A 19635-nucleotide genomic window follows, 5' to 3' on the forward strand; every position below is an offset into this window, starting at 1 on the left:
TCAATTGCTTAGATGCAATATCCTCGCCGCCAAAAAACTATGATGTCTTATGTTATCCGTGATAAGTAAGGAAGCTTTGGTTCAGTTAATAATGATTTGGTCGGAATAAAAAGTGATTGACATGACGTGGGCCTATAATACTATTTTTCGGATTGATTGTGTAAACAGCTTCCATTCCAAACTTCACGTGATCCCCAGGTGGCAGTGGACCAGCCACGTACCGGGGTTATCAGTGAACATCTCAACCGTCTCAGTTGTGGAAGGAAAAACCTCAATGACATCATTGCGGTGGGCCTTGTCGGTGCGGTGTATAAACGTCTGTCCATGGAAGTGGACAGGATGAATATCGCCAGAACTCCCGAGACCAAGAATATGCCAGGCGATAGTCTCTCCCTCTGTCATGGTTAATCCACGAACGTTCCCGTAAATAAGCCCATTGATAGCGTGCATCTCATTACTGTCTTCAAAATCGTCGTCGCCAAGGTTGGTTCGGTTAGGTGCAAACGTCGCAGCATTTTCCTGCAGATAATGGCTGTCATTTTCGTTAAATATTAGAAAGAGAAGAGCAAATTCGCGGTTTATCTTGTCCGTACGTTTACCGTAAGCATTCAACACCCCAGGTCTACATATTACTAGAGGTCCGACCAAACCACTACTGATGTCTTTGGTGGAATCAACGGATGAATGGTACAACCAGCTGATACAGTTGGGGTCATTCTTGCCAGGGCCTGACCTCTTGGGTACCTCCCAATGGTACACGAACGTTTGACCTGGCGGTACCGCATTGTCTCCAGTGAAGGCGCTACCATCTTGATATTGTGCACCTTCGCTGGCCTTGTTGTAAAACAATCCCTGGGGATTGATCGAGTAGGCCCTGGAGGCCAGGTTCTTGAACACAACCTCAACGGTGTCCCCTACTTCTGCTCTGATAAACGGTCCCAGAATTCCCAGATGTTCTTGTTCCGGTCCACGTGGTACTTGTGTTGTGAAGGTACTGTCTGTGTACTGACGGTACAAGGCTTTCTTATATTTACTGCCGATAAAATTTGGGCCTCCTTTGATGAACTTGTATCCGTCCCTGCAAGAAGAATGGAAATCATTCATGATAAACGTAATAGCAGACAGTTAATTCGATATACATGTACACACTTTTTAACGAACCAGGACCGCAAAACGTTCTGCAGCTACGACTTTTGTTGTTACAAAAAATTATATTACTCTATAAATTCCCATTAGACATATGGCTGTCTTATGTTATAGCTTTGTGGATAAACATCTTGCAATGAACGTTAGTCATCAAAGCTCACGTAGCACTTGATGGTTAAAGCGTCCGCTCGTCACCCTGAAGAACCGGGTTCGATTCTCCACATGGGTACAATGCTGGTGTCCCCCGCCGTGATATTGCTAGAATATTGCTAAAAGCGGCGTAAAACATACTCACTCACTCACGCAGCACTACGACTATGCGAACTACATATATTAACATAGACTTATGCCTGTCGTAGCGCTACAAACGCTTGGTAGATAACGGTCCAGGGTTACGATCCACGATAGAAAGCGTTCGTAACGTTACGACCTGACGTAACTCATAACGCATATTAATGTCGTAGCGCTACGAATGATATGCGCGTCGGGACCCTGAAACACATTCCTAGTACAGATGGGAGATGCTCACAGCGAGGTGTTGGTGAGAGGGAGTCCAGTGACCAGGTCTGTCAAGACTGGGGCGTAGTCCCACACAGCTTCAACAGCGGCAATGTAGTAACGTCGCACATGATGTCGGTGATGGCCCCACTGCGGGGAGTGATGTGCACCACAAGAGAAGACGTCGTACAGACCAACCATGCCGTTGGTGTAGTGGAAGTTGGTGCGACAATGTACTGACCAACGGCCTAAAAACATAGTACATAGATAGGACATTAGATAAGTTCCTGGGAGCTTGGTGTTCATTCTTTGTTCCTGTTCCTACAGATTAGCTCGGCAAATACCACAAAGGCTGGGAGGTGAATTTTTTACATGACAGATCAGGGTTAAGATCCATGTAAGTTATACAAAAGTCTTTTTCAGCATGAGCATAAAAGATTTCAAATTTAAATAATTTCAAATCTTTGATTTCCTGCTACTCCTGCAAAATGTGTCCACAAGAACAAGTAACACACATAATAAGGCCTTAAATCCAATCAACAAATAACTTTTCGTAGAACATTATTTTCTAACAAAAAATGTCAAGTGATTAACAAATAATTAACAAAAAATATTTGGTTGTTGTTCTGATTATATAAAAAAACACCAAAAAAAGGTTCTGTTTATCCCAAAACAGTTATCAGCATGTTTTAACCTGATCATTTACATATGTATTTTATGATGCTGACATACAGTATACACACTGGTATTATGTTTCCAGACCCACTTTTGTTGTGACATGATATTTAGAGTTGTGACATGATATTTATATAATATGTTATTTTATTTATCGATATCTAACATCCAGGTAAATGAACTGACATGTCTGTACAAACTAAGGAATTGCTTTATTGGGCGTCTATTTTTAACAAACGACCAGCTACCATACTGACCAACACTGTCCGGAATGGAGTGGAGAGTAACCCCGGACCCAGGAATGATGACCTTCCCCTCCACGTGGTTGCCGTCCACCTCCAGTGTTTGGCCGTTGAAGTTGACGCCGTGGTTGTCCCGGAAAGCACCAAGGCCAAACACGTGCCATGTGACGTGATCGCCGACGCACATGTCCAGTCCTTGCAAGTTGGCGAACGTTCGGCCATTTATCGCTGAAGTAGACATGAATTGTGTTAAATTGTTAAATGAACAGATTTAATCTGCCTTACGTGTAACAGTAGATAGGACACATTCTGGGTAGTTCAACCGGAATTACAGCGATCATTTGTTTTAATGGTGATCTTTGTATAGAAAATACTGATGGTCCAGTTCGACTGATGGCCCTGTTTGCTGGTACGTGACGGTCGTGATAGTGATGAGGGATGACACCCTTTATTATCTGGGCCATTTGACAGTTATTATTATCTGCAGCCTCGGAGTTCCTTTAATATCTCCACCCCGGGGGCCATTTACTAGGTCTTTACAATTCGAGCTCTTCGACTTCACTTACTGTGACCTATGACGAATTTACTGTCTGAGCCAATAGATACCTTTACTATCTGCACCCTCAGAACTCTTTACTGTCTTCGCCCTCAGACCCCCTGTGACGATCCTTACTGTCTGAACCCTTGGGTATCATTCACCATCTGCACCTTTCGATTCCCTTCACTATCTGAGCCCTATTACGACCTTAACTATCTGATTCCTTGGGCACATTTTATTCTTATCAGATTAAAGCGTTGGTCGGTGACCAGATTTAACTTCAGTCTTCATAGGTCGACATAAGATCGATTAATATCATATAAAATATTTCACACTCATCGGAGTCTACCATGGATGAGAGTCTTACATACATGATAGTCATTACAAGAATAATTTATCGCATCTCTTTACAACTCACAGAACATGGTATTTGAGAGTCTAAATCCAGCATTTGTCTTGTCGACGCTGGCGGGATTCAGAGCAAATCTCTGGATGTTCTCGTCAATGTACCACGACTCATTCTCGTTGAGGGTAAGGAACAAGAGGTAGAACTCCCGGTCTGTGGGGGACCCAGTACTGCTCCAGTGCCCCGGTCCAACCTGCAGGGGTGAAGGTCAACGTAATAAGTAAGCCGGTCACGTTAACACTGCACTTGAACAGATGGGTGCGTGATGAGACGGAAAGCACACCGCCACCACACTGTTTTATGACTACACATGTGGAACATAATAATTCCAAGAATATTTAGTAACAGCAGGATGTAATGTTACTCTGCGGCAGCTTTACGTACCTCCATTAATTTGAGTGCGATACGATTTGTATACGGGTACAGTACTTTCATTTTATAAGTTCACAATCTCAGGTAACGAAAATATCATATTGTTAGGGAGAAATATATAAGCTAGAGGCATTGTGCAGATCAGGTGAATGGTCTCTGATTATATTCATATATTTCTTGTAAATACATTAAATCGATGTATTGTATCTTATGTCATGTGACCTATCATGACACCGCTAATTTAGATGCGTACATTTTCTTTTGCGCATGTTTTAACCTGATCATTTACATATGTATTTTATGATGCTGACATACAGTATACACACTGGTCTTGTGTTTCCAGACCCACTTTTGTCACCTCACTTACTTCCTCATCCAACTCATTGACTTATTCGTTCACTCAAAGCGTTATGAAATTAGAAAAGAAATCGTAAGAACCGTGGTTCAGTACCCGTGAAGGTCCAGGTTAGAATTGGTCTTCAGCAACCCATGCTTGTCATAAGAGGCGACTAACGGGATCAGGTGGTCAAGCTCGCTAACGTGGTTAACACATGTTATCGAATATCAAATGTGTAAGTAGATGCTCACGCTGTTGATGACTGGATTGTTTGGTCCAGGCGATATTATTCACAGACGGCCGCCATATAGCTGGGAAATTGCTGAGTGCGGAGTTAAACTACAAACAAACCGCGGTCATACTAGTACTCATCAACTAAGAAAACTGACAAATATATACCTCGGACTTCCAGTCAAAGCTGTGTCCCTTCTTACAGATGACCACTGGTCCGATGAGGCCAGTGTACACGTCTCTGACGACGTCAACAGCGGAGTGGTACGTGTACGTGAGACAAGGAGGGTCGTCCTCGGTGGGTGACACGCTGTCGGTCACCTGGAACCTGTACACCACGGTCTCGCCAGGCCGGGCGAACTTACCAACTGTACCGTTCCCTGCACAGAAAGGAAACAGTGAATGGTGGTCTTCAGCACAGTAGAGACAACTGTATTATACAGATCTAAGTGTCGAAAAGCCGAACCGAGGTTATATAAAAACATCAAAACCCTTTCCGCCTCAACAAGAAACCTCTGCAAAAACAGTGGCTTGGCCTATATCTAGAGCATGTGTTTATGAATCACTATCCAATCGAAAGACATGAAATACTGGACAATCAAAATGGGAATTGAATGAAGTTTATGGAATTTTCATTCCCGCACCAAGCGAAGGATGTGATCTGGACAAGTTCTCTGTCTCTATAGACTGCTCAATGGATGACTGGTATATAATTCTACACGTCAACACATATTGATGGGCTTCAGATGAACAACATCCAATCAGACCCCAAAAGCACAACTGTCATAAGTGTCGAGGCACAGACATTCTATCGTAGATTTTCAATATTTCAGTTTGTTCAATAAATAAATTCGTATTGATTGGTTAATAAAAACGTAGCATTCCAGTTTAACAGGAAAAAATTGTATTGAAAATATAACGTGAACACATGAAGTTCTTATCATGAATAGTTTTGAGGACATTTCCATATCAGTGATCCCTAAGAGTTTTGTTCAGTGCAGTGCGAATGCAATAAATAGCCAATGCATGAGTTCAGTTAGGATTGTGTTGAGAAAACTTGTGTCAACCAAATTTGTTTGGACATTTCACATTTACATGTTCCTGGATTCGTCGTTCACATGATGTTTGATTTGGAGTACAACGCTAACCAGTTAATTCATTACTCACTGTTAGGGTCTCTGGTGACGAATCCCTCCTGTTCCTTGGGGAATGTGACGCCGTGAACGTACACGGAGTAGTTGCGGTCGGCTCTGTTGAGGAAGACTATCTCCACTGTGTCACCGACCTCGGCCTTGATGACAGGACCCAGCAGCCCAAGGTGAATCTGAAGAACGAATGATTCTGATCATCAAACTATGCTTTGTGTTGATACATACTAATTACTGATATCGCCCTACATGGGGTCCGAACTCGCACTGGAGGGTTAGTCTTGATGTCTTGTTAGGCGCAATCGTTGTTCAGAGTTATCTCCCTCGGGCGTTCACGGAACGGATTATTCAGATCAATTATTCTGAGACTATGTTTTGTGTTGGCGCATACAAATTACTAATATTTACAGGGTTTCTAATCCGAACTCACACAACACGGTTAGTCAAGGCATCTTGGTAGCCGTGATCGCAGTGCAGAGTTATCTCCCTTAGGCGTCAATGAGTCTGATCATCGGAATATGCTTTGTGTTGGCACATACAAATGACTAATATTACAAGGTGTGATATCCGAGCTCTCGCAGCACGGTTAGTTTGTCAGCAATTGGTAACCATTTACGACCTAAATTATCTCGGGCTTCCCTCTCCCATCAAGATGACACGCCATTACACAACTGATATACTGCGACGTTATAAACACCCACTCAGACATGCACGTACTACACAATTGAACCATAATACGATGGCTCATCAGACCATGTTTAACTGCCTTAGAGTGTTTTAGTTCCTAAAACATAAAGCGAGCTATTCAAATTTTGTATATTATTATTAACATGAACATTGATTTTTGTCATCGGGAAAACTATGACACAATCTCAATATTGTAACCATCTGATAGCCAGCTGTTTCTTACGAAACGCATTGGTTACACGTGACCTATTCTACCTTGGAAGTAAGTAATCCCTACAGAGTCCCCCCCCAAATCGTGTTAACATTAGTGAGACTGAACAAATATATCTTAAAGATTCGAAACCTTCCAAACGCTTTGGACACCCAAAGGTCAGTTAATTTTGTGACATTTTTATCAACTAATTCTTATCAGTATCACTGACGATGAAAAGCAAATGTAAGTTCCACTCCGGTATTCTGCATTCCTACAAGCAATGCAACCAACGTTGGTGTGTCGTACCTTGTCGGGGGTCCGCAGCTTCTTCTGCGTGAAGGTGGCGTCGGTGTACTCTATGTACAGCGCCTTCACGTACTGGCCGCCGATGGTGCTGTTGCTGCGGGTGAAGTATTTCGAGGAAGTGCTGTCGAGTAGAATATGAATGTGAGTAAAATGTTTAATCGATGGTCCCACGCCTTGGCAATACCCAGGGACACGCAGCTTACACCAACATACGTTCAGCAGGGTTGTACCAGGATCCGCTGAGTGTCTTAGCGAACCCCGGGTAGTCCTGATCATTATACTTTACAGCATCGTGCTAGTGTCCGTGTATTTTACTGAGGAGGAAAAAGTTAAACTGATAGTGAAACGTGATGTAAACCGGCCAATACCAAATTGCCAATTCTGTCATATCCATAAAAGAGAATGATTAAGTCACACACATTTTAATATATATGAGCACTCATAGGATACTGTAAGTTTATGTCAAGTCGTTTGTCCATTGTCATTTGACTGGTTTGTTTGTTGTTTCAACGCTGCACTCAGCAATATTTCAGCTATATGGCGGCTGTCCGTAAATGATTGAGTCTGGACCAGACAATCCAGTGATCAACAGCATTAGCATCGATCTACGCAAATGATGACATGTTTCAACCAAGTCGGCGAGCCTGACCACCCGATCTTGTTAGTTGCCTCTTACTACAAGCATGGGTGTCGGTTGTTGTTTTTTTAGATTGTTGATTGCAAATATACACTTTACATCTACTCATATATTTCTACCTTCAGTCGTATCAGACAGTCAGTCATCAGGTTTGCCACATCTCTGCTTATTGTATCTTCAGAGGATACATATTTCATGTCAAGCAGTCCTCCTGAGAGGGTACTTAAGTCCCCAAATTTTCAAAGTCAATTTAAACTTACCAGGATTTTTAAACGTAGTATTCTTGTTATTTTAATTTAAGCTAACATTTCTTACAATCGCCAGCAGCTGAAGGGATGGTGTAAATCCAACTAGGGTCCATGGAGGTAGCAAAGGTACTGTAAGTCCCCATGGCCCCTAGTATGGTGATCTACCTTCAGTTGTTGGCGATCTTTTGCCTGTTTTTATATTGTATTGTCCAAATAGTGCTATTAGTTTTAACTTTCCACGCTAGTTTTAATTCTAATTGCGATATTCTAGTTGTTTTACTGTCCTTCGTCGACAGGTTTTTATAATATACATATATTCCATTTCAATGTCAAATATGTTCTCGTCACGATATGGCTGCAATATTGCCGATGTGACGTTAAATAATAACTCACTCACTCACTCATGTCAAGCATCACCTGTTTGGGTTCGTCAGCGATCCTCCAAAGAACAAGTCCTGACCGGACGGACCATAGTCCCACACCACCTTCTCTGCTGCGATGAAGTACCGCTTGATTGGATGGATGTCGTCGTGGTAAGGGAGGTAACTCCCAGAATGTCCGCCATGGACAGATAACCCCGGCAAGTGGTCATGTGACAGGAAGTCAATGGCGGAATAGTAGGGCGTCAGGGAACCGTAACCGCCTTTCTGTCTCGGTTGAACGAGGACGAATGCTTGCATGCCATCTAATGATAATATAAACAACAATAACGATTGGGATGATGATAACACAGTGGCTTATTCTGAACGATCGCCATTTTTGTCAAGACAAAAGTTAATAACAGAGATAATTACATTTATTCAAGCACACACATGTGACGGAAGAGTTTATTCTTACAGATGCAGTCAGCCATGTTACAGCTTTGCTATCCCAACCTGTAAACACTATGTGCCGGGGGTTGATAGCATGAGCATCACATCGTAACCACTCGACTCTCATTAGTCGGCTCTAAAAGACGGGTTTCTGGATTAACGGAGTCCTGAATAAGGGGGATTCACTGTATCAACGAGCTTGTGGATCTCAGAGATAACAATTCTCTGCTGCTATTATAAAAGTTAGTACAAGATATACGTTGTCGGTAAGGGACAAGTTTAAAATATACTAACTTGAAGTTACAAATTAATCATGAGACACTATGTGTGGTCGTGGTGTGTTACTCACTTCTGTACCAGGTAGCGATTCTCGACGCAAACAGCCAGACGCCCGGATTTTCGGGTATCATCAGCGCTGACCGGAACGTAGCCGGATAAAACGTGACTGTGTTCATTCTGAAAAAAGGTAAAAAACAATATACATGTTGTATATTTATTGCTGATGAAGGACACTAAGAACTGATCATATACCAGTGTATGAAATAAGCCAAAAACCCAGCCAGACATCAGGGCTGGTAACTTCAAAATGTTACCAGTCCAAAATACCAGACAATCCAAAGAAAATAACTCAATTTTTGGTCACAATGAATAATTCCATAAACCTGAGACATGTATTTACTATCTTACAGTCTATTCACAACAGTCATTTTCAGAGAAATCCGACTCCGCGCATCGATAGGTGTCGCTGTTTTAGTGATAATTTATGTCAACGCAGTGCTTTGAGCTTGCGATTCAATAGTTTAATGTTCAAACGGTAATTGTCAAGTCTAAATGTAACGCTCAATTTGAAAAATAGATTATTATAGATTTGTAAAACATGGTGAATTTACTCAGATGTATGGAACATACTATCTATAGATTTTACCAGATCACCGGGCTGGCTAGCTGCAAATTTAGACCGTCCGTCAGAAATCTAGCCCGTCTCGAGCGGTCGGACGGGCCTCATTTCATACACTGCATATACTCATAGCTATATGCTTGCATGTCTCCATACACAAAAGTAAATTGCCCCAAAACACTGTTGACGAAACAAAGGGAATGTGACATAGGGCTATTTTCATTAGCAACGGATAAATATCAAGTGAATCGCTAAATGAAGTTGGACATCAGGTTTAGTTATACATTAGTAAAATTAATTGGGTCCGGTGGCATCAAGAAATATGCTTCACACATTGGCTGGCTCACTGTCCTTACTTATAATTTTACAATACGAACGTACATGCACTACAGCTTCGGCTGTGAAAAAGACCATCGGAGTATTCTAATTGGTGTAATTATAAAATTTGAATTTGAAATATTCTAACACATTGAAATTACTTTCAAATAATTTTAACGTCCCTCGATCTAGTTCTATTCATCATTCATTCCACAATTCAGAACCAATTGTGATACCAGATATGCCTGTATCTGTGAACAGGTCATTTCTAAACGGTAAATCTATCTGTGCAGCGTAACAACAAGCTATATATCTGCTTTAACATGGGTATAATGTTCGGCATTACTCAACCCGGTCTAAGGTGTCACAGTTATACTGTCCAGTTCGAACAATGACCGCTGGTCACCGCGTGGTAATGAAAGCCCCTGTTAATGTGGAACACCTTGACACAGTGAAACAGCAGGCGCCTGTGTCACTACTCAATGACCAGGCCTACGGGAAACTGTTGGACAGATTGCAGGGAGACAGGTAACCTGGGTTATGTTACAAGCTGGGTATGTTTATGATGTTAACTGATCGTTTTTATTGCTCTGCTCCACAGTAAACCAGGGGCTGTAGTTTAATTGTTGTATGTGGACCCAGGGGAGGCGGCATCCCCATAAAGTATAACAGATTATACCGTAGTCTCACAGTCCCTGGACCACATTAGTTTCCCTACTGCCTAGCCCTCCCGGCAAAGTTAAAGCCCTAGATGAAGCAAGTCTAGATTTCCCCAGGTTCGGGCTTCCCCTGAATGTCCTAACTCACTGGGGCTCCTTTTCAGTTTAATTGGGTTTATTTGTTACTATCAAAATTATGTATATTCAGGGACTAAGCGTTAGTCTACCGCTTCTTGGGTTCAAAGGAACTCAGTGTTTAGGTACCCCCTCGGTATGTTTTTAACGGATGCGTAAAGTTCCACTCGCTCAATACTGGATTATATTAGATTAGAAGATTCATTTGTTTCACAAGGATATAAGTGTTTCACTATTATTCTGGTAAACCATAGTTTCTCAAAAACGACTTTCGTTACATATTACGTGTGCGATTGAATGTTTTTTTACTGCCGCAGTCACCAAGCTATATATCGGCACCCTGTGAATAACAGGGCAAGCAGTCGGGACACGATGGTTTTCTGGTTTGAGATATATCTGTTAACAAATCTGAGATTTTACGGCGCTTTTATCAGCTAGCAGCACCACAACGCACGTGCTTGTTGTCAAACGCCGCACTCTGCAATTGCCTGGCTACATGACGGCGGTCTGTAAAGAAGCGAGTCTGGACAAGACAATCCGTTGATTGGCATCATGCAAATCTATCTACACAATCAGGATATTCATCAGCAAAGTCAGCGAGCCTGACCACCCGACCCTGTTGGTCACCTCTTACGACAAGCATGGGTTGCTGAAGACAATTCTAATCCGTATTCTATTATATTGTTTTTAGCTTAACACCGCACTCAGACATATTGCAGCTGTAAATAATCGAGTCTGAACCAGACAATCCAGTGATCAACAGCATGAGCATCAATCTACGCAATTGGGATACGATGACATAGGCCAACCAACTCAGCGAGCCTGACCACCCGATCCCGTTGGTCGCCACTTTCAAGCTGGGTTGCTAAAGACCAATTCTAACCCGGATCCATCTTTACGGGTGAAAACACACAATAGCAACACAACTCACACATTACACACATGGATGATCGACCCCTGTGAATAAGCTCACAGATACAAACTGCGACTTTACCTGTGATTTTGAACCAACAAAACTTGTCCGTTGATGTGGGCGCTCTGTAGACCGACGTTGAGAGAGAAGAAATGCCACACAACTCTCGCCGACCTTCACCACGAGGCCCGGGAGGTTGCCGTACACGTAGCCGTTTATGTGAGCCATGGTGTTTGAGGCAGCAAAGGCAGCGTCCTCGTTGTCGAGAAGTCGTGTACACTCGGTGACGTTCATGCAGTTGTTAATGCTGGCTCTAATACACCAACTCTTTTGTTCGTCGACGACGTCTTGGTAGATAATGAACTCCTTGTCAACGTCACGTCGACGGCCACTGGAGTCGAGAGTTCCTGGAAAGTAGTCATAACACCTGACACAAGGACCTGGTTTAAATATGATCTTTTTAATTGGAGAGGGGTGGGGGTGTGAGGTGTGTGGGGGTGGGGTGGGAGGGGTGACAACCATTATTGGCATGAGTATAGTATTCGCGCTTATGTTTCTTCGCTGAGTAAAAGAAATACAATGTTTCTCGTATACGTTTCTCTAAAAATTGAAGAGAGGTAACATTTTAAAGTATTTTGTTGATGAGTGAGTGAGTGAGTATGACTTTACGCCGCTTTTAGCAATTTTCCAGTAATATCACAGCGTGGGACACCAGAAATGGGCTTCACACGTTGTACCCATGTGGATAATCGAACCCTGGTCTTTCCGGACCTTCAGTGCACGATTCACCATTAACCTACCCCGCCGTCTTTGAAGAAATGAGGGACACTCTTTTAATCACCAAGAACACCAACTCAAAAGGCCACACATCATACACGGCTGTTCGAAACAATGTCCGTCGTCAAGAATGTAAGACGCGGAAAATGTGAACATATATTTTGATTATGCATAACAGTTACTGACTTTGACGGTTTAAATATACACGTCAACGTGAATAGAACAATTATTTACGATTATCCCATAACCCGATTCCATTTGGCGTAAGCTAAAAACAGCAATGAAAACTAAATAGATGGATCAGTGAAAATGACACAAAATGTGTCCCCGTTGTGTAGTGCCACTAGTGGATAGATCGTCTTCCCCAGTATGCCGTACCAAAAGTGGGTACTTGATGTTACCCTGCCTTGCATTCCGTGAATATAGGAACAGAACGAACACTGGTAGCCCAGAGTCAGTTTGAAGTCTCTGAGTTTCCATTCCTAGTACTCACTCCTCAAAAAACATACAAACACGTACCTCTCTTGCACGTGAGGAACATGCCGACGAGACCGGCGTCTACGTCCCTGGTAGATACACGATGCGAGTGGTAGGCCCAGGGGAGACAGTTCTCATCCTCGGCCGTCGGGGCAAACGTTTCTCGAACAACCCACTCATACGCATACACCTGGCCAGGGGCCACAGCATCGTCCAGCTTGTCATTACCGCTTGTGTTGTCCTCATAGAGCGCCCCTGTAGTTAAATGAGTGATTGAGTGAGTTTAGGTTTAAGCTTCTTATAGTGAGTGAGTGAGTATGGTTTTACGCCGCCTTTAGCAATATTCCAGCAATATCGCGACGGGGGACACCAGAAATTGGCTCCACACATTGCACCCATGTGGGGAATCGAACCCTGGTCTTCGGCGTGACGAGCGAACGCTTAACTACTAGGCTATGATGTCAATGGCATGTCTGCTCACAGTACAACCCCTAGAAAACTATGTACTTTAGAAACTGTCCGCATTAACGACTATCCGATTTAACAATTCAGGTCAATATTATGCCTTCGCCAATACACAGAAAGTTCTTTTCAAAGCAATTTTATATTGTTAATGAAACCTTCATATTTTATTATTCAAAGCTGCTTATGCGCCGTAGAATAAGCATAGTCTTGATTAATGGTAAAAGATTCATTAAGACTGCATAAAATTAACAGTTAATCCCGATGGTGTATGTATGGGTTACTCACACATACTGTGAACGTTACACACAAATACAAGTTAACTGATTTTTAACTCCTGACATCGGTTCACCATTTCTTTGTCAGATTCCTTGCATACTGTAAAATTATATTTAACTTTTGAAAACAGGAAGCAATTCTAATAAATGATCTCGTATTTAAATTTATAAGCCACTGCATATAAATCTTAATATTTCCTTTACTTCAGAATATTTTATGGTCCTGCTCCAAGGATATTTCTTGATTGGTTTACGGATTTTGTCTCAAACATTTGACGATCGATAGAGAGATATAGATACAAACATAAAGTCAGACCCTTCAAATTATTCACACAATGTAGGGAATCAAACCCGGACCTTTGGCATTACTTTAACCGCTAGGCTGCCTCGACCCTACATTTCTACACGCATGCCTGTTCCAGCCGCAGTCACCCACCTTCAGCATTCTTCAAATAGAAGATTCCATGAGAGTGTAGGGTGAAGGATTGGTTGCATCTGAAGGCCAGGTTGGCGAATCTGATGAGGATTGTGTCTCCGACCTCCGCCCTGAACACGGGACCAAGGTAGCCCAACCATGCAGGCCTCGGAGCTTGATACAAGAAGCTGTTATCTGTGTATTCACGATATACAACCTTTGAGTATTTGCTGCCTATACGATTCGGACCTCGTTGGATGAAGTTATTTGCAACTCTGGAATAGAGCATCAACGAATGAATTCAAATGAAATATTTCAAAGGTCTAATTACAAATAGAAGTAAAAGGAATGACCATGGCGTTTTGAAGTATTTTCAAAATAAAACGTCCGAGGACGTTTCATATATAGGATAGCAAAATACAAGGATTGAGCACAAACTAGATGCATGTATTTCAAAGGATATGCTAAAAGGATAAATGGTGAGTCAAGTAATACGTTTGCGAAATACATGCACTGAACGAATTCAATATAAACACTTAATGTAACAGTAAACTCGTGGTATAATCACATGAGTTATATATCCTGTAAACTATAATTTGTCCATTGTTGTCATTGATAATCGTAAACGGGTAATTGCATAACTGCATGAATAGATACTCCCCTATACGTCTGAAGGACAGTGTATCGATAGTTGTTGTATCTCATATGTTATATGATACACCGTGTATTGAGTCCTTTGATGGATTTGCATAATGATGCTATCAACGGGTTGTATATTAAAGTACGGAACACACAGTCTGAATGATAATCGAATAGTTCCCAATGGTATTGTATTTTTCACGCTGATATGAGGTGAGGTGAGGTGAAATTGGGTTTAACGTCACGCTTGAGAATATTTCGCTCATATGACGACGTGCATGCGTGTGTATGTGTATGTGCGGCTGCTTGTACCAGCCCAGACTTAAGCTGGTTTTATAGTGCTAGCCCACTGAGATACCATGCCGCAGTGAAGCATGAATACCCCACTCAGACACATTATACTGACTTCGACCCGACCAGTCCTTGTTGTACCCATTAATGCCGAGCGCCAGGCAGGGACCAACAAGTACCATATTTTAACGTCTTTTGGTATGACGCGTTCGGGGATTGAACCCGCGACCTTCCGCTCTCCGGGCGGACGCTCTAACCATTACACCGCGGAGGCGGTCGTTGATATGAGACATGCATAACCTACATGTATCCTTTCTATGAAATATGCTTTCATAATGAAGATGCCCTGAAAGATAAAGATAGCGCTTCCAGTTTAATATAAACCGTAAATGTCTAGAACGCCTTCATCCCCTGTCCGTGAATCAAGATACGATTAAGTGCTCGATTTATGAACAACACGTGTCAAAAACGTAGTGTGAGGTGCTATATATTATTCACCAGCTGAATGTTCGTCTGCACACTTCAGCGTGTAAATTCGGGAACCAGCAGGTACATCTAGTCGAATCAATATGCTGTTTTATACATAAATCTATACATTCCTCTAAACCCCAGCTACCGACATGTAAAAGTTATATTTGCCAGACTTTCGGTATTCATTGTATTGTAATAGTCAAATAGTCACAAGTTCAGATGATAAGGATTCGATTTGAGCTGCAGCTGGGTGATCAAACCCGCAAAGTCTAAAGACACCTCAATATACCAGTGAGAAAGCATTATAATTCGACGCAAATGAATTAAAAGCAGGGAACATTTTCATTTCAAAACTAAACAATTTCGAACATTTATTGGTTTTGCAAAGGAGATGTTGCAAATTGTCGGTGAAACTCAGAATATGCATGTAGACTAGTGAGCGGAAGTCAAGGAACACTTTGTTTGTTCTGAACATATTTTCACCTTTACTTACTATAATTAACTTGTTATGGTCATTATCTATATGTGATATGACGATAGTTTTACTTGTATTGTTGTATATGAGGACGAGCTCAGTTGTTACATGATCCCTTACGCCAGGGTAACCGCTTCGATAATAGCTCAATGAGTAGTTTGAGGAACGCATATTTAACTCTAAAACAAGCGTTTTGTCTGAATAGTTTTGAAACCAAAATCATTTTCTCTTATTGTGTCATTGCGATAGTCGAAATTGATTGTCCATCATGTTCTCGTTATAACCACTACTTCCGGGAAAACACATCAACAGATTAAAAAGGTGTTTACTCATACTCTCTCTTTTTCGTTTAACGCCGCACTCATATTCCAGGTATATGACAGCGGTATGCAAATACTCGAGTCTGGACCAGACAATCCAGTGATTGACATCATGAGCATCGATCTACTAACTCATACTCACGGATCATTGTTGACAAGGTTGCCCAGTGGAGCATAGTCCCAGTCAATGTCGACAGCAGCTATGTTGATTACTCGGGTTCTTCCAATAGTCTTACTCGTGTGAATAGGATGCCCATAACTAAGGTGAATTAGTGAATAGAGGACTATAGCTATCCACATTCTGACTGTTAACAGAGACTTAACCAACTAAAATGCTTGTTTAAAGCAAAACAAATAGCAAAGGTCTGTTCGAAAGAGTATTTACAACATGATGCGGATGTAGATGCTGGTATATGCTGGTATAAATATTCCCCGTGCCTTATATACTTGAGTAGAACAACAGAAAGGTAATAAATATACCACATTCTGTGTCCACTATTCACCAATAACAAGCAGGTGTAGTGATGTTCAATGAATCCTTTGAATATCCATACTTTAGATCTAAATAATTTTCACCGCTATCTCATTATGCGGTCATTGTTTGGAAAAGCCTGTGCTTATAATCTATAGTGATGGACATTAATATCCTTCTGCAATGGTATTTGTTAGTCCGATTAATGCAGACTCGGAAAGTCATTCAATTCGTTGTTATAACCGCAGCTGGGATGTTCCGTTATCTACTGGCTTAAGCAGTAGGCGGAATGAATGTGATATTCTCTTACATTGAACACATGGCAATGTGGGATGGTTATTGGCGCTATACTTCATCACCTGATCTGTGGATGCAATAGTATACATAATATGGATTTGCCGTGATTGATGTTTACGAGAGGGTAATTACACTTACTGCTGAAGTGAATGAAAGGACATTTGAATCCTACGGTGATTTTGTTCTCTTTGTGGAGCCTGTAAATATCTTACATGTAATGTCAAACCAGCCGCCTGCTGAGGTAAACCATTAACTGGTGGGATGTTGAATTTGATATCCGGGATGACGTTATGACTCGAAGGGCGTGCAATTGAAGGATTGATGTGTTAGGCATTAATTTGTATTCAGTGTCTGTGGCAAACCTTAGCAATAGATATTTGCGGGAAGAAATGAATTCTAAAGAGTGCCACAGGCTGTGTACTGTGTGCCTATGCTATGTAGATTCAGTAATAGTATATGTCCTCTGTTTCATGAACTATGAGTCAATCCAAAAAGTTCATAGTAGTAAATGCGTTGATCTTCACGAGCTATGTGTCAATCCAATGTCAGTTCATAGTAGTATATGCGTTGATCTTCATGAATGAACTATGTGTCAAACGAATGCAAATTCATAGTAGTATATGCGTTGATTTTCATGGACTATGTGTCAATGCAATGTAAAATCATAGTAGTATAAACGTTGATCTTCATGGACTATGTGTCAATCGAATGTAAAATCATAGTAGTATATGCGTTGATCTTCATGGACTATGTGTCAATCGAATGTAAAATCATAGTAGTATATACGTTGATCTTCATGAACTATGTGTCAATCGAATGTAAAATCATAGTAGTATATGCGTTGATCTTCATGGACTATGTGTCAATCGAATGTAAAATCATAGTAGTATATATACGTTGATCTTCAATCGAATGTAAAATCATAGTAGTATATGCGTTGATCTTCATGTATGTAATCGAATCGAACTATGTAATCGAATTAAAATCATAGTAGTATATGCGTTGATCTTCATAACTATGTGTCATATGCGTTGATCTTCATGAACTATGTGTCAATGCAATGTAAAATCATAGTACATTGTATATGCGTTGCTGTTTATGGACTATGTGTCAATCGAATGTAAAATCAGTAGTAGTATATTCCTTCATTTACACGAACTATGTGTCAATGCAACTAAGTGGCATATATTCATGTAAATGTGTCATAAGTTGAATAACGATATATATCATTTGTTTCATGAACAATGTGTCAATTCAATGTTAATTCAGTAGCAATAATTACGATTTCCTCCATGTATTATGTGTGTACTCAATTTAAGTTTTGTAGCAGTATCTCGTCACGATATACCCGAAATGTTGCTGATGCTGACTTTTCACTCACTCACTATGTAGCAGTACATGTCATTCAATTCATGTATCATTCCAAAGTAAATTCAGTAGTAGTATTTACATGACATTTGTTTCATGAACTAAGTGTCGATCCGTTGTATTATGAAACACATTATGCATCAGTATAGCCAATTTGTTTCATGGACTATTTTTCAATCCAGTATGTTATGACTGCACATTATGCATCAGTATAGATAATTTGTTTCATGGACTATTTTTCAATCCAGTATGTTATGACTGCACATTATGCATCAGTATAGATAATTTGTTTCATGGACTATTTTTCAATCCAGTATGTTATGACTGCACATTATGCATCAGTATAGATAATTTGTTTCATGGACTATTTTTCAATCCAGTAAGTTATGACTGCACATTATGCAACAGTATCTTAGCCTAAGAGATTTGTTCCATGGACTATTTTCAATCCAGTATGTTATGACTGCACATTATGCAGCAGTATAGGTAATTTGTTCCATGGACTATTTTTCAATCCAGTATGCTATGACTCCACATTATGCAACAGTATATTACCCTATTTCAATTGTTTAAGGGACTATTTTTCAATCCAGTATGTTATGACTGCACATTATGCAACAGTATAGGTAATTTGTTTGATGGACTATTTTTCAATCCAGTATGTTATGACTGCACATTATGCAACAGTATAGGTAATTTGTTTGATGGACTATTTTTCAATCAAGTGTGTTATGACTGCACATTATGCAACACTATAGGTAATTTGTTCCATGAACTATATTTCAATCCAGTATGTTATGACTGCACATTATGCAACAGTATATTAGCCTAGGTCATTTGTTCCATGGACTATTTTTCAATCCAGTGTGTTATGACTGCACATTATGCAACAGTATAGGTAATTTGTTTCATGGACTATATTTCTTTGTAGTGTTCAAATATTTTTAGTGTTGAGGTCTGTCTGCCTCCTTAATGTAGTAGTGAAGGTCCTGGTTAGAACTGATATTCAGTATCCCATGCTTGTCGTGAGAGGCGACTAATGGGATCGGGTGGTCAGGCTCGCTGAGGTAGTGAAGGTCCTGCTGACTTGGTTGTTACATGTTATCGTATTCCAGTTGCGTAGAACGATGTTCATGATGTTGATCACTGGATTGTCTGGTCCAGATTCGATTATTAACAGACCGTCGCCATATAGTGCGGTGTTAAACAACCAACCAATCTTAATGTAGTGTATAGAACGTCCGGAGAGAGAAGGGTGGGAGTCAGTATACAGTTCTGATTGGTGTATCTATGTTAAACAGCGGCATGATATTCCCACTGGTTTGCACTATCATGTTTGTGTCATTTTCAGAGACCACCAAATATGGGTGTATATTTTCTTTTAAACGTCAGTTTACATGCGATATCATATTCCTTTGCCTTCTAGTTTACGTAAATAGTATGCGGTAAATATTATCTTCATCCCGTGTTTCCTATAACAACCAACATTGGAAA

General features: G+C 40.9%; 1 protein-coding gene across 1 annotated transcript; it reads right to left on the reverse strand.

The window, feature by feature from the left end:
• Nucleotides 1-85: 85 nt before the first annotated feature.
• On the reverse strand, nucleotides 86-16304 carry LOC124258281 (ferroxidase HEPHL1-like). The gene is given in 15 exon segments (XM_046692347.1): nucleotides 86-195; nucleotides 198-788; nucleotides 825-1078; nucleotides 1676-1892; nucleotides 2577-2789; nucleotides 3518-3698; nucleotides 4614-4825; nucleotides 5613-5769; nucleotides 6780-6900; nucleotides 8082-8349; nucleotides 8826-8932; nucleotides 11470-11806; nucleotides 12696-12908; nucleotides 13830-14083; nucleotides 16147-16304. Coding segments are annotated over 15 exon segments (3393 nt in total).
• Between the last annotated feature and the right edge of the window lie 3331 nt (nucleotides 16305-19635).

Source organism: Haliotis rubra, unplaced genomic scaffold, assembly GCF_003918875.1.
Source record: "Haliotis rubra isolate DU_JTF1 unplaced genomic scaffold, ASM391887v1 Scf69, whole genome shotgun sequence".
NCBI lineage: Eukaryota > Metazoa > Mollusca > Gastropoda > Lepetellida > Haliotidae > Haliotis > Haliotis rubra.